The sequence below is a fragment of the Macaca fascicularis genome, chromosome 7 (genome assembly GCF_037993035.2).
Source record: "Macaca fascicularis isolate 582-1 chromosome 7, T2T-MFA8v1.1".
Taxonomy (NCBI): domain Eukaryota; kingdom Metazoa; phylum Chordata; class Mammalia; order Primates; family Cercopithecidae; genus Macaca; species Macaca fascicularis.
Genome location: NC_088381.1, coordinates 161,736,919 through 161,751,755, shown reverse-complemented (window position 1 = coordinate 161,751,755; position 14,837 = coordinate 161,736,919). Strand labels below are relative to the sequence as shown.

Sequence of the window (14,837 nt, the reverse complement as noted above, 5' to 3'; positions counted from 1 at the left end):
TGGCTTCCACTGGTGCATGCATTTGTCAAAGTTCAGAGGATGGTACTTTTAAGATGGGGGGTGCATTTCACTAGATGTAAATTACACTTTGATAAAAATCATAATAATGAAGCCATCCATATTACCCTTTGGGAAGTCATCCCCTGGTTCCTCACTTACTATTGCACCCCTCAAAGTATCTATTATAGAGTGGCCACCAAGTCTGGGGTGTATTTCTGATTCTTTTGCATATATTCACATCTTGGAGACCTGTCCAAAGTTAATACTGTCTCTCTGTCTGTCCATCCATCCATCCCTTTGTTCCTCCCTCATTATCCCCCTTTCTCTTTTTTTCCTCTTTTACCTCTCATTTCCTTCCTTCCTCCCTCCCTTCCTTTTGCAATTCTGGGCACTCCTTTCCAGTTGTGTCTGAGTCTTCCCAGAAGTCCTGGGATGAGGCTGTGTGATGTCTTTGCTTTTCTCAGAGGAAAGTGAACCGGCCTCACTGACACAAGCCCTTCAGGTCCACCCCACACGGCCTGTGCCAAGGGAGGGAGGACAGCTTCACCCCAAGGACTCCATGGATTGAGTAACTAAAAGAGGGCCCTGTAGCACCAGTGTCTGGTGCCTTGTCAATGACACTTTTCCAAATTTTGGCCACCCCCATGCAAACTGACATAACGGCAAATACCCACCCCATGGACTGAATCCAAGAAGGGAGAAAGTCTGTGTCTTGCAAGAAATTAGCTTAAGAAATGGACATTGGCCGTCCTCCCTTTCTTTCCTTCCTCCCTCAGCATCCCCTATGAGCCCTGCTCCCCACCCCTGCCTGCAGAGGAACCAGATTTAGTGCCTCAGCTGAGAGAATGAGACGCTCTGTTATTTTTCATGGGAAATTAGACCTGACCGTGCTGTCAGTTAGCTCATGCCGAGGGAGGATGGATGGTCAGGGGCACGGCGCTTAGCCCCTGCTCTGAGCACGCTGGGACAGGGATGGAGGCGCTCGGAGGCCAGCCTGGCTGGGGGCCAGCCATGATGTCACCTGCTGCAGGGTGGGGGCAGGGATGGCAGGAAAGGTCAGGGAGCCTTCATCTAGGTGATGGATGCCAGTGGCCTCCCCATGCCTTTGTTGGTGTCACCCATGATGGTCCCACCTCTGTCACTGGCCATGACCAGCTCATCCAGGGGACACTCACGCTTCTCCTGTCTCTTCAGCTCCCAACTCTACCTCTTGCCCCACTGAGGAAAGCTGGTGGTCGGGGCTGGTGATCATCATTGCCGTATGCTGTGCCTCCCTGGTGTTCCTGACTGTGCTTGTCATCATTTGCTACAAAGCCATAAAAAGGTGAGTGCTCACCCACCGCACCCAGCTCCAAGCCGAAGGGAACCCCAGCTGGGCTTGGGGCTCCTACACACATCCTGTATCATTATTTTAAATTATAAAAGTTGTTAAGCATATAAGAAGCAGAAAGAACATACAGTGACCTTCCATCTACCCTCACCCCGATTCAACAGTTCATCAAGATTTTGCTGTATTTGCTGCGTCTATTTTATTTTTCCTTTGATCTTTTTCATTGCCGAAATTTTTAAAGTTGATCTCAGAAATAATGTCTCTGTCACTTTAGGGAGTTTGATTCCACAAGCAATTGATTAGCACCAATTATATGTCAGGCCCAGTGCAAGGTGAAAAATACGAAAATGTTGCAAAGCACCAAAGAGTAATAGGAGTTGTTAACAACAGAATTATTTCCAAGGAAGTTTTTAAAACATTTCCTGACTCCCAAAATTAGAGGGCCCACATTAAGAACATTCCTAATATTTAAGTTTACTCTTTAAATTGGTTGTTCTATGTGATGTCACTTTAGTAATTCAAAAGCAGAAAGTAAAATATCAAGGTAAAAGTCTTAAAACAAGTGCACGATCAGGCACACAGGGTGGGGGCGTGGAAAGCCAATAGACCAGGAGCATCCTGGTAACGGGGCACAGGAGGGAGGATACCTGGGGGCAGGGCCCGGGCATGGCAGCTCCATGCAGGACAGGCCATGCCCTGGGCATCTGCCACCCAGCCGAGAACCCAAACTCAGAGCCCCCTCTGCCCAAAATGCACATGCTGTGGGGCAGTCTCCAAAAACACTGATAAATAACACAGGCATAACTGTAATCAGCAATACCTCAGCCGGGCACTGGGTTCCTCTCCTCACCAACGTTCTCTTAGTTCATCTCCACCTACATTTTCCCAATCAGCTCCATTTTGCAGAGGAGGATGAGGTTCTAAGGAGTTAAAGAGCCACCCGTGGTACATGGCTGGCAACTAATGGAGTCAGAATTGAACCCAGAACAAAGAGACACCGAAGCCCAGCCCTGACTACAGCACCGTGTTTCAGGTTATTGATGAGTTAGACTCCAGTGTTGGGCTAAGAAGAGACCTCGGAATTCCTGCCTGCCCTTCCTCAGGGATGCGGGAGAGGGGACACTCGGGGTTTGGTGAGGTCTGTCTGTGCTTCTCTGAGGCCAGAAGGACATACAGACAGAAAGGCCCAGTGCTTCAAGACCCTGTAACTCTGGGTAGGGGCCTAGTCTTGAAAACCAAGGTGGGGCCAAGCACAGTGGCTCACTCCTGTAATCCCAGCATTTTGGGAGGCCAAGGTGAGGTCAGGAGTTTGAGACCAGCCTGACCAACATGGTAAAACACCGTCTCTACTAAAAATACAAAAATTAGCAGGTCATGGTGTCGGATGCCTATAATCCCAGCTACTCGGGAGGCTGAGGCAGGAGAATTGCTTGAACCCGGGAGGCGGAGGTTGCAGTGAGCTGAGATTGCACCACTGCACTCCAGGCTACTGGGCGACAGAGCAAGACTCCATCTCAAAAAAAAAAAGGAAGAAAGAAAACCAAGGTGGATGGTTGGAGTCTCCCAGGGGACATAGCTAATATAATTCCCACGTGTTTTGTAGGCACCTCCTTTGTGCCAGGCTTGGTGGGCCTGCAAACAGGTAAGACCCAGGCTGTGCCCACAGGCTGCTCCATGAGGCTGTGGGAGGTTTGCTGGCAGCCTGCTGTGGCTGCCTGGAGGAGTCACGGTGCATTCTGATCTGGACTATAAAGCATTTGAGCTGAGGGCCTGCTGGAATGGGAGGAGGGTTTTAAGTAGCAGAGCAGGGGAGGCATTCTAGGTCAAGGCCCCTGTGAGGGGAAGCAGCCGGGCACCAGGAAGCCCCTGCGAGGCAGATGAGGCTGGAGGAAGCCATGAGCCTGACTGGGGAGGCCTTTGTCACTAGGCTGAGTGGTGACTTTGCTTGTGACTCTAGACACTAGGAAGTACTGAAGATTAGCTTCAGTAGCTACTTTTATGGGGGAAGAGTGTGCACCACCAGGCCACGGCTGCCAGTCTCCTTGCAGACACGCTCCACTTCCCCTGGGAGAGGCTCAACATGAATAATCTGTTTAATATAAACTCGTGTTCTTACAAAAGACACCTGAGCCACTTCTGCCTCCCTCCCTGCCCCAAACCTCCCCTGAAGACATGTGCTACCTGCTTCTACGGGGGGAGGGAAAGAGAACAAAGTCACATGAATAACTCACTATGGCAGTGCCGACCAGCGTAGCCTGCTGGGCTTTGTTTCAGCTGGGCTGGGGGGTCCCAGGAAGGGTGTGAGGGGCGTCATCTCAGAACAGCTAGAGGGGCCTCCTGTCTGTCCCTTTCCACTCTCTCTGAGCTCTTAGCTCCTGGGTCTGTTAGCACCCTGGAAAAAACAGAACTCATCCCAGATGGCTCAGTGGACCGACTTCAGATAATAGGCTTCTTCCAGGGATATGGGCGGGGCTCCACCAGGGCGTGGGCGTGGGCGGGGCTTCTTCCAGGGGTGTGGGTGGGGTTCCTCTGGGGCATGGGCGGGGCTTCCTCCAGCGGTTGGCGAGGATTATTCCAGCGCTTTGGGCAGGCCCAGAGAGCAGATGGGGCCGGTGAGGCACTCAGGGACTTGCAGAGTGGGAGCGGTTAGCACCTCTAGGAAGACAGACGAGCGGGAAACTAGTGCTGTGGGAACCTCGTGAGAGACTCGCACTTAGGAGAAGGGCCGCCTAGCAGGAACTGAGGTTGGAACTGTCAGAGAAGCAGCCCCAAAACAGGGAGGAAGGGAGAAGAAATGCTCCCAGCGGCTCTCCACGCTTAGGTTTACCGTGGGTGCCTCCCACTGGCCCAACCCAAGAAGCAGGGGAATCAGGACACACAGTCAGTAAGGTCAGCCTCCTGGGAGCACAGGGCAGAAAGCCGGTGAAGCAGGCAGGTGGGGTGTAGCGGACGCTCTGCTGCATGGTCCCTTTGCTGCCCCACACCAGGCTCTGCATCATCTCTGGACCAAGACCTGGGGACACTGAGGAATAGGACCCAGCCCTTTGACCTCGAGGTCTTCATAATCCAGGGAGAGCATCCCTGGTGCAGCAGATATTTAATGACAAGAGGGGACTGTGCTCACTGCAGGTGAAGGCAGAAATAGAGCCCAATGCTGCCAGAACCCACCTAGAAGGAGGCTAGGGAGGAGGCCTAACCCCTTGGTGGAGAGAGAAGGAGGCAGCAGAAGCTGCAACCCTGCCTACAGAGCAAAGTGCTCCCCACTGCCCCCCAGGCGCTGACCTCAGCTGGGCTGTGAGAGAGAGCATCCTCACTCAGGCCAGCTGCCTGTCCGCATTTCTCTTCAGCCAAGTGGAGGATTTCTTGCTCACGGCCAATTGTTTTTGGTCAGTAATTCATCTGAAACATGCCTTTTCTCTCAGGAAACAAAAGTATCTCATGTCACTGCAAAACCATTAAAAGGAAAATTTAGTGATAAACTCTAGTCTTTTTTTTTTTTTTTTTTTTTTTTTATGACTCTCATACCCTCGAGTCCTAGGGATTTCCAAGAGATCTTTGTAAATGGCCCCAACACAGCCTTTCAGAGCCAGGTTGCCGAGAGGATGTTTCTAGAATCGGGTAGGTCAGGGAGGAGGAGACTCTGGAGATGCCTTGGCACCTGGGGGTGTCAGCTGCTGGGACACGGGCCTTGGCAGGGACGGGCGGACACTGAGGGCTGAGTTGCAGTTGTAGAAGGCGCACCCCGCAGGGCCCTCACATCTGTGTCCAAGGCCTGGCTGAGAGGGGGCTGGACCTTGGCAGGAGGAAGTCTCACTAGCACTTGCTAGACACAGATTAGGTGAATTAACGCTTCCTCCTGTGACTCAGCAAACCTTCACCAAGTCCCACCTGTGCACTGGGTAGACCGTGCTCAGGGAACCTCCAGGCTGGGGGAGTTCAGAGGAGGGACACCTTGCCCAGACCTGGTAGCCAGTGGGGGTTGGGGAGGGGTTTCTTAAAGAGGTGCATTAGCCAGGCCAGGGGACTGTTTACTTGAATTTGCATGAGCATGAGCAGTGGCCCCCAACTCCGCTGTCGATGACCCCGGACTCCAGAGGGGGTTCCCAGCCATGGGGAGCCCATGCAACATGCACTTTGGTGGCTTCATTGCCCTGGGCTTGTTGTGAACAAGCCTCTTTATCTACAGCCGCATGGAGAGCAGGCCCCAGAGCCCCTGTCCCTGGCACCCGGGCACCCTCCCACCCCTAGGCCTGACAGGCACGTTTCTGACACAGGACAGCCTGATTTGTTAAAAAGAGCCTAGAACTGGGAGTCAAGCCCCAGGCCTGTTCCCGTTCCCACCCCCAGCCCAGCCGGGCTCAGCCGGGCTCAGCAGGTATCACTTCCTTCTGTGGCCTCCGTTTTCCCTCTCTGAAATGACAGTCTCCGAGCAGCCTTTTGTGTGCCTGTCCTGGATTGCAGGGGGACCATCACCACTCGGGCATTCAGCTACTTGAATGTATAAATGCTGATCACTGTGCCCGCCAGAGCTGGGCCAGGTGCCAGGACCAGGTGCCAGGCACTGGGCTACAGGAGTGGGCACCACCAGCACAGTCCCTGCCCACACTGCACATACCTTTTTGGGGGAAGAAGTGGGCATTAATCAGACCAGACTGCCCCCAAAGAACTGTGGATCAGTCAGAGGAGAGGCAGAAGAGCAGAGACAACACGAGTGTCCATCCAGGGCAGGAGACAAATTTAAAACAAGCGATAACCACAGAGAGTAATCAAGATAAAGCTCCAAGGGGCAAGGTACCCGCTGCCCGAGTAGACCTCAGATTCCAGCTGGGGGAGCCCCACAGGCCTGTGCACTTGCAGGGATGAGGCTATTTTCCTGGGGTGGTATTTACAGCTTCTCTGACAGCCACACCCTTCACTCAGAGAAGAGCTCCTGTGTTGAGGGGAGATGATGCTCACCCCCTCCACGGAGACACGCCCACACCGGCACAGGAAAAGCACCTTGCCTCCATTGGCCATCCATGGCGTGGGTCTGTTCTCAATTGCCATGAAGCCATTGGACAGACATTTCCCTCTCACTTACAGGTATAATTGGCAGAAAGACCAATACAAGGCTGCAGTACGATTTGGCTGACCCTGCAGACGTTAGTTGCTAACCTTAAATAAGCGTGCTGCCTCCTGGACGTGGGCTTGAGTGTGCGTGAATGTGCCTAAGCATCGCTTCTTGCTGGGCTCTGGCGCTCATCAGCTGTTTGTGGTTGAGCCACTTTCAGTAGAACAAGCACTTTTGAATGCTCAAGTCTTTCTGATGGTGCCTTAGAAAACCCATTGACTGGCACAGGACTGTTTAGTGTTGATCCATTTATTGAGCACCTACTGTGTGCTAGGAACTAAGCACAAGGGATGCAGAAGAAACAAGACAGTCCCTGTTCTCCTCCTGCTGGAGGAGGCAGATTAAGCACACACACCAGCAAATTAATAAATGAGGTGATCCTAAAGACTACGAAGAGAAAAAAATACAGGGTAATGGGGAAGAGAAGGAGAAAGGAGCGAAGGTTGCATCCTCTCCGAAGAGTTAGGCATGTTGTGCATGCCTTTTGAGACAGCTTAATCACTAGAAAGTATGGCTAGGGCGTTGCACATTTATTCCCTCCTTTTAATTTAGTTTTAATTTTTATCAAAGGAATACATATAGATACTATGGTTTAAAATGTCAAATGTGCTCCCAAGGCTGTTAAGAAAGACAGCAGCCCCCTGTCTCTTCCCCCAAGTCTCATTCTTGAGAGGCAACCACTTTCAACAGTTAGCTGTTTCTTCTGATATTTCTCTCCATATGCTAAGTGATGTGTATACTGCTATTTAAATTTTCTTTCCATTTTAAGCACTGTCTATTACTTTCTGCTATGGAAGATACCAAGGCCAGCACCCTTGCAGTACAGACATACAACATACTTCCCCTCTTCTCATTCTCCACCTAGAATGGGGTTCATTATGGGATTCTGTGCCTATTCAGTGCTTACCTTAGTGTAACAAAGAACATATTGTGCATAGCTGAGCCACATAGTGTACTATGCTGTTTCCTTTCCTGGGGTTAACAATGCCTCCTCTCAACACAGTGCATTTTTGTCCTGGGGGCTCCGTGCTCCTCTCCGGGTGGACTGTGGGTCTCTGAGCCTGTTGCACAGTTGTCACCCTACAATAGTTCTCTCCAGCACCCTTCCAAGCTGGATGATCCCAACACGGCTCCTCCCTGGGAACCTGCTACCCTCAGCTCTCTCCCTCTCCAACTCCAGTCCCTCATCTCCTTAGCTTGATTCTTCCATGGATATTTTTCCCAAGATCTTTCCTGGATCATAGACTCGATAGAAAGTTAATCAGTGAAATTAGTTTTCTTTTCAGAATTTACACTCTTTTTGGAGCATTGGGATAGCCCAGAGAAAGGTTAGTTCTTACTGAATGTGTGGCATATAAAGAAGATCTGGTTACCTGGGGCACCTGGAATGCCAGGGAGGGGTGGAAATGAGTTTCCTATGGAGTCTGAGCCAGAATGCACCTTCATGGTCAAGGGCCAATCCCTTGTTTTACTGATGTGGGAACTGAGGCCTTGGTGGGGAGAGAAGTAGTTCAGGTTCCAGAGGTTTCCTGCCCTCCTCCTGGCTCATGGAGCACTCCCGGAGCACTCTCTGGTCAGTGTCCTTCCCCTCACTTCTTCCAGTTGAGTCCTTACTGTTCCTCCCTGGAGTCCCAACTCAAATGCCGCCTCCTCTGAGATGTCATCCTGGACGAGTATAGAGCTCTCTCTTCCCTGTCCAACTGCTAGAGTCATAGCTCTCCCTGAATTTACAATTCTGGTTTCTGCTGTAGGTAGGTGTATGTCAGTTTTCGTGTGCCCACACACTTGCGTATGAGTGGTTGTGCGCACACACGGTAGATGGGGATTGGTCATCTCGTCTTACTCATCTCTCTCCCGATGGTGCCTGGCACAATGCCTGGCACATAGTAACTGTTCAGTGGTGGTTTCTGTGGTGTGAATGGAGGCTTGTTCCCACAGACTTGCCAGAGTTCACCTTTTAAACTGACAAACTCTATTTAGAATTGCAGTAAACTCATTTTTTTTTCTCTATCTGGATGAGTGAAATAGTCTGCTTTTGGTTTAAATAGCATGCACCCAATTTTAAGTGTTGGGCCTTACCCCTTCACCAGTTTCAGTTTCCCCAGCCCCCTGCCATTCCTGCCCCCGCCCTCCCAGCCCCATTTCTTCAGTATGCCTCCTGCCATTCTCTCCCTTCTCCATACTCCAGCTCAAGTGCAAGTACCCTGACTCAGTGGTCCCCTCTCCAAGCTTCGGAGTAGCACAGCCTCCCTCCCACCTGTGCATGACACACTCCCAGGCTGTGAACGCTGTGGAGCAGCCCCACCATCTTCCTCCTCTTCTTCCTCCCCGCAGGACACACCTACTGTGCCAGGTGCCAACCCAGCCCTCTCTCCCTTGTTGCCTGCTCTGGCCTTCAGCTGATCTGCAGAGTCAGGGCCAAAGGAGGGGGAAGGGGAAGAAAAGGTGGGCCAGGCCCAGAGGCCAGCAGTGAGGACCAGGAATCAGGACAGGAGTGGAAGCACTTCATCCACCCTCAACTCACCACAAACTTCCAGGAGCAAGAAATTCACCTTGAATGCATCTTGGTGCATTCCTGGGGCCCTGAGACGGGGTCTATCTCATGGGCCAAAGCCTTTTGACCAGGTGGAGTCTCGATGCAGTTCCCATCTTTCACCTCTCCCTGCTGTTCATATGCATACGTGTAGCAACACTCCCTTCTCCCCACTGCCCCAAACCCAACCCAGAATCACCACGCCTGGTTGTACTGTGAGTCAGGTCAAAGTATACTCCAAGAAAGGGCCTTTTTAGGGCAAGTGCTGAGCACTGATGCATGGCCTTGGCTGCTCAGAGACCATCCGGCATCCTTTGGAACCTGGGCTGGATTCATGGAGCTGGCACCTGTGCTTAGTCCAGAATCAAGATTCAATCTTCTGACTCCCTAGCCAGTGTGGCTTCCCGTGGGCCTGACTGCCACCTTCTACGCTGTCTTGGGCCTGGCTCTTTGGAGTCCCAGAAGCTGCAGTGTCCTCACCATCACACCCACATCCTCCATCCAGGAAGAGATCAGGCCAGCACGGGGCAGGAGCACGAGGTCCTGACCTGCCCTGGGCTGAGATGCTTCTTAGGACTTATTTGTCCCCCGATAAAGACCGATCTTCCATGATGGGTGATAAAAATCCCATCCTGCTGTGTGAGGCAGGCAGCAGGGAGGAGCCTGCTTCATCTGCTGGCATCCTTGGTGTGGGGGACATGGAGCCCAGGCCTCCTTGCACTGTGGACGGTCATGGACAGAAGGCTCAGCAGATTGAGGGTGTGCCCAGGGCCAGCTGGTGGGAGACCCAGACGGATCCCTGCTTCTTGGGGCCTTTTTCTTTTGTCATCAAGAAATTCATGCCTCTCTGGACTCATCTCTCCAGACACACTGGGTCAAGGTCATGGGGCAGGGTGAGGGTAAATGGGAACCCCCATTTAAGAAGTCCTCAGATGATGACCACTGCAGTCAGCATAAGACCCCCAGACACCTTGCACCTGCCAGCTGCACCCTGCAGGGGCTGGCTCCTGCCCCACCTCTCCTGCTGGTGTTTTTCTCCTCCTCTCCGCCCTCGCTCCGGACTCTCCAGCTGCACGGGCATCCATCCTGGCTCTGTCCCGCTCCTTTCATGGCAGGGTCCTTCTCACCCCCGGACCTCGCTGACCTGTCAGCGTACCAGGCCTCCTGCTATTCTCTCCCTCAATGCCTGGTTCTTTGCTGTCTTAGTTCCTCTCCTAATTTGCTGCAATCTGTTCATTTGTGTACTGCTAGTCAGATGATTGCCAACCTGGTACCAGGTCGAGGCCAGCGTCCTTGGGCCATATGAGTCCGTTTTGTGCACTCAAATGAGCCAAACCCACAGGACCCTGAAGGTGGAGCCACCTGTGGAGGAATCTTGCCCGTGAAGAGAGGTGCCCTGTGCCTGAGGTTGGGGAGTCCGGGGAGGGGGATGGACTGCTGAGGTAGATACCCCCTCAACCTCCTTGTTTGCTTCAGGAGCCCCTGAAGCAGTGCTGGGCATTCCTGTAGTGCCCATGGTGACCAGGCTGGGCTGGGCTGGCTCAGGACAGCTGAGAAGCATAGGATGCAGGGGAGCCCTGGTGGGGCATGACCGCCCAGGAGATCAGGGCAGGTCTCTCCTGGAAACCCGGCCTCTAGGAAGAACAGATGGCTTTGAGTATTCCCATTACCAGGGAAGGCCTTTTGTGACAGCAAGACAAGGTGAAGGAGGTTTCGTGACCTGGGGCTGGTGTCCAAAGGCATGCCCATATGTGTCTGCCTGTGCCCACCTGTTCTGTATAAAACCCCCACCAGACCTCAGCCAAAGGCCCCTCTACCCAGAGGTGTTCCCCAGCCCCCTCATCCCCAGCACAGAGGCGGGTGGCAGGGAGGCATTGTCGCTGGAGTTTGAGGGAGGCAGGTGCCCAGACCCCCAGTGAGACAGACAGCATCTGGGCCACTTCTGCCCACAGAATCCCCAGCAGGATCTCCATCCCCCAGCATGACTCTGGCATCTCGGCGACTTGAAGGACAGTCACTGAGGCCTGAGCTACCTTGGAGGTCCCCTGTCCAGGGCTCTGTGCGTTACCCTGCAATCCTTTCTTCAGCATCCGAGCTGGGAAGGGCTCGGCCCTAGAACAAATCCCAGGCTGCAAGCGGTGCTCAAGGGGAGAGAGAGTCACACCTGTGAGAAGGCCCTCCCCCGGCGGAGCTCTCTCTGCTCTCTCAGCTCCCAGGGGAGGATGCAAGCATGAGAAATGCACAGGCGCCAGTTCCGCCACAGCTCAGCAGAGGCGGCCAGACAGGTGATCCCAGGGGATGGCCCAGACGGTGGGTCCCACTGGCTGTGAGGACGCTCGTCTGCCGCATGCCTGTCTCCCACCGCCTGGGCGATGGAGGCTGGACGTGGGGCTGCTGCTTCTCATGGTGGCACCCTCGAGGCTCAGAAAGGCGTTTTTCAGCTTCTTGACCCAGGTTCGGGGAAGTCCGAGGTCTACGGAGGAGTCTTATCATGGAACGCTGCGTGTGTGTGTATATGAATGTGGGGATATATGTATATAGGCATGTGCATGCATACGTGTATTCATATGTATGTGTGCACGCATATGCACGTGTGCATGCATATGTGTGTAGGGACGAGTGTGTATGTGTATATATTGTGCATGTGGATTTGTGCATATGTATATGTGTCTGCATGTATGTGTATATTTGTCTGTGTGTGCATGTATATGTGTGTAGGTACATTTTTGTATGAGTTTGTGCATATGTACATGTGTCTGTGTATGCATATACTAGTTGTATGTGTGTGGATTTGTGCATATGTACATGTGTCTATGTGTATATTATATAGGTGTATGTTTGTGTACGTGTGTGTGTGTCTATTGTGTGTGTGGATTTGTGCATGTGTACATGTGTCTATGTGTATGTGCCTGTGTGTGTGTGCATATATGTGTGTGTGTAGGTACATGTTTGTATGGGTTTGTGCATATGTACATGTATCTGTGTATATTGTATATGTGTGTGCATACGTGTGTATCTGTAGATTCGTGCATATGTACATGTGTCTATGTGTATGTGCCTGTGTGTGTGTGCATACATGTGTGTGTGTAGGTACATGTTTGTATGGGTTTGTGCATATGTACATGTGTCTGTGTATATTGTACGTGTGTGTTTGTGTACGTGTGTATGTGTGGATTCGTGCATGTGTACATGTGTCTATGTATATGTGCCTGTGTGTGTTATGCAGGTTCATGTGTATGTATGGGCGTGGGGGGTGTCAAGGGTGGGCAGTCAGGGGGATGAATGCCTTCATAAGAGGTGAGTCGGGAACCTTGAACTTTTACTTCTCCCAGGGGCGCATGAGGCAGGAAGAGAGCCTCCCTTCTCAGACTCCCAGAGCTGTTCTTTGCCTCCATCTCTTCCATCCCCACAGAGCAGCAGGCTGAGGGGGAGGCTGTCACACCATGGTCAGCGGGGCCTAAGGGGGGTACCTGGGTCCCGGCCCTCCTTGCCCAGGCCAGAGATGCTGGCGGAGGCATGGTTTCTGCAGGGGCCCCTCGTGGCTGCTGGCATGTGCGACTGGAGCTGTCCGCATGGCACTCTGAGCAGGGAATGTGGGGACCTGCTGCCCTCCAAGCCCAGGGCAGGGGACAAGAAGTCTCAAGGTGGCAGAGCCCACCCTCCTACAGGCAGGACTCCTGGGTGCCGCCAAGGAAGTCTCACTAACCTCTCTCTTGGTTTCCAGGAACCATGCCATTTAGGGAGCCCTCTGTGGCCATCTCTGTCTGGACCCGGGTGGAAATGTCTCTTCTTGGTTTAGTGAGACCAGCCTCAGCTGACTCACAGAGCTGCAGAGTCAGGCTGGGTCCTAACAACTCTCTCTAGCATTTCTGGAGCCCCACGGGGCACGCGTTAGGTAGGAAGTCTGTGCAGACTGGAGAACCTTGGCTGCTGCCAGTCAGTGGGGCCAGCTACCTGCTGACACCTTTTCCCCAGCAGTACTGAGAGCTAACAAACATTTATGGCGCACTTACGGTATGCCAGACGCTTGTCTAAGTGCTTGACATGGACTAACGCATTTAATCCTCCCAACAAACCTATGAAATGGACACCACTATTGTGCTCATTTCAAAGACAAGAAACTGAGGCATAGAGAAGCTATGTAGTTCGCCTAAGGTCACACGGCCAGAAAGTGGTGGGGTAAGGGTTTACCGAGCCTTGGCATCTGCCTCTTAGCACTTCCGCAGTGTCACCCTGAAGTGCCGTGCGTGGTGGAAGGGTGCAGAGCTGGAGCCATCTTCTGCTCTAGGGAACACCCAACTTCTTTGGGGCTCCAGTGAATCCCAGAAAGGCTTTGGGAGCAACAGTCCAGACATCAGAGTGGTTGGGGACTCATTTCTGGTGGCAGGAGGGGAACGGATCATGGCCACTTCTCAGGAGAACCCTCGGCTGCCACGCTCTCCCATCACCATACACAGGCTCCCGAATGCTCCTGTCTGGGGCCTGTTCCTGCCACAGGTGCCTTCTTTGCCAGAAAGAGCCCCTGCCAAGCCCCCGGCCTGTTTCCCGTCTGGGAAACTGGCTGAGCAGCTGAGAAGGCTCTGGGCCCCCTTCTCACCCTGCCTTCCAGGATCCTCCTGCCAGACTCGCTTCCTGCTTAGCTCTTCCAAGCCACCTCTTCCCCGGCGCCTGCGAGGACGAAGGGGTCTCACAGACGACAGGATGACTCTAGAACTCTCTCCTTGCCTCCTGCCAGTAGAAATCCTGCTGACCTCCTCCCCTTCCCCTAAAAAGGGTGGAAACCTTGAGCCCTCCAGGTTGAGTCATTTCTAAGGGAGCTCCAAGCCGCCTTCTTCATTTCTTCATTATCCACCCTAGAAGGCCCTTAAGCCGTATCTCCCATGATCGGACCTGTTGCAATTGTTTTTATTTTAGCCCTAAGCCCAATGTGTAATATCTATTAAGGAGCATGCAGTGTGGGCTTGGGCCCAGACTCTTTTTTGCCTGTTAATATTTTCTGGAATCCTGATGCGGATGTCCTTTCTTCCCCTCATGTATTCATGATACATTTATCCCACTTGGGTCCATCAGCGGCCTCACTGGGGGAGCACAGGATCTCACTGTAAGAAGATGCCACCGCCACTAATCGTCCAGGACATGCGGATTTCATGGAGTCAGAAGTCAGGCAACATCAGAGCTGCTTAAGGCTCCCTGGAAAGGGGTGGGTAGGACAGGAATGGGGATGAAGGGGACAGAGGGAGCAAAAGGCCCAGGGCAGAGCTTGGCTACAGAGTCCATCATTTCCCATGGATCCCGACATCAACAAGGTAGCACAGCTGAGGCCTGTAAACAGAGAGTATCTGTTAGCATCTACATAAATGGGGTTCTCAGATTCATATGTGGGATATGCTGAGTTAAAGGAAAAGGAGACAGGCTTCTTGGAGGACTCTGCAGAATCTCTAAGAGGGAGTGGAAGAAGGCTTTCCCAAGTTGATGAGATCCCAGAGCTCATAGGGGAATACCCGCTGGGAATGCTGATTAAATGGGAAGATGCTGGCACTTTGGGAGGCCGAGACAGGAGGATCGCTTGAGGCCAGGAGTTCAAGAACAGCCTGGGCAACATAGCAAGACCCTGTGTCTACAAAAAAATTAAAAATTAGCCAGGCTTGGTGGCACATGCCTGTAGTCCCAGCTACTCAGGAGGCTAAAGCTGGAGGATCGCTTGAGCTCAGGAGTTCAAGGTTGCAGTGAGCTGTGATGATGCCACTGCACTGTAGCCTAGGCAACAGAGCAAGACCCCATCTCCAAAATAATAATAATAATAATAATAATAATAATAATGGGAAGATAAATGTCTGGCCAAGACACAGTGTTAGTGGGTGGTG

General features: G+C 52.5%; 1 protein-coding gene across 3 annotated transcripts in view; it reads left to right on the top strand.

Annotated features, from left to right (window-relative positions):
- The window catches only part of PRIMA1 (proline rich membrane anchor 1), a 71,162-nt gene that overhangs the window by 50,504 nt on the left and 5,821 nt on the right, over window positions 1–14,837 (top strand). For 2 of the 3 annotated variants that reach the window (XM_045396913.3, XM_045396912.3), the window contains exon 4: window positions 1,195–1,324. In XM_045396913.3, the coding sequence (XP_045252848.1) occupies window positions 1,195–1,324 (130 nt within the window). Of the gene's footprint in view, window positions 1–1,194; window positions 1,325–12,697; window positions 12,869–14,837 lie in introns of all 3 variants that reach the window. The other variant, XR_012416085.1, reaches the window with a different exon arrangement.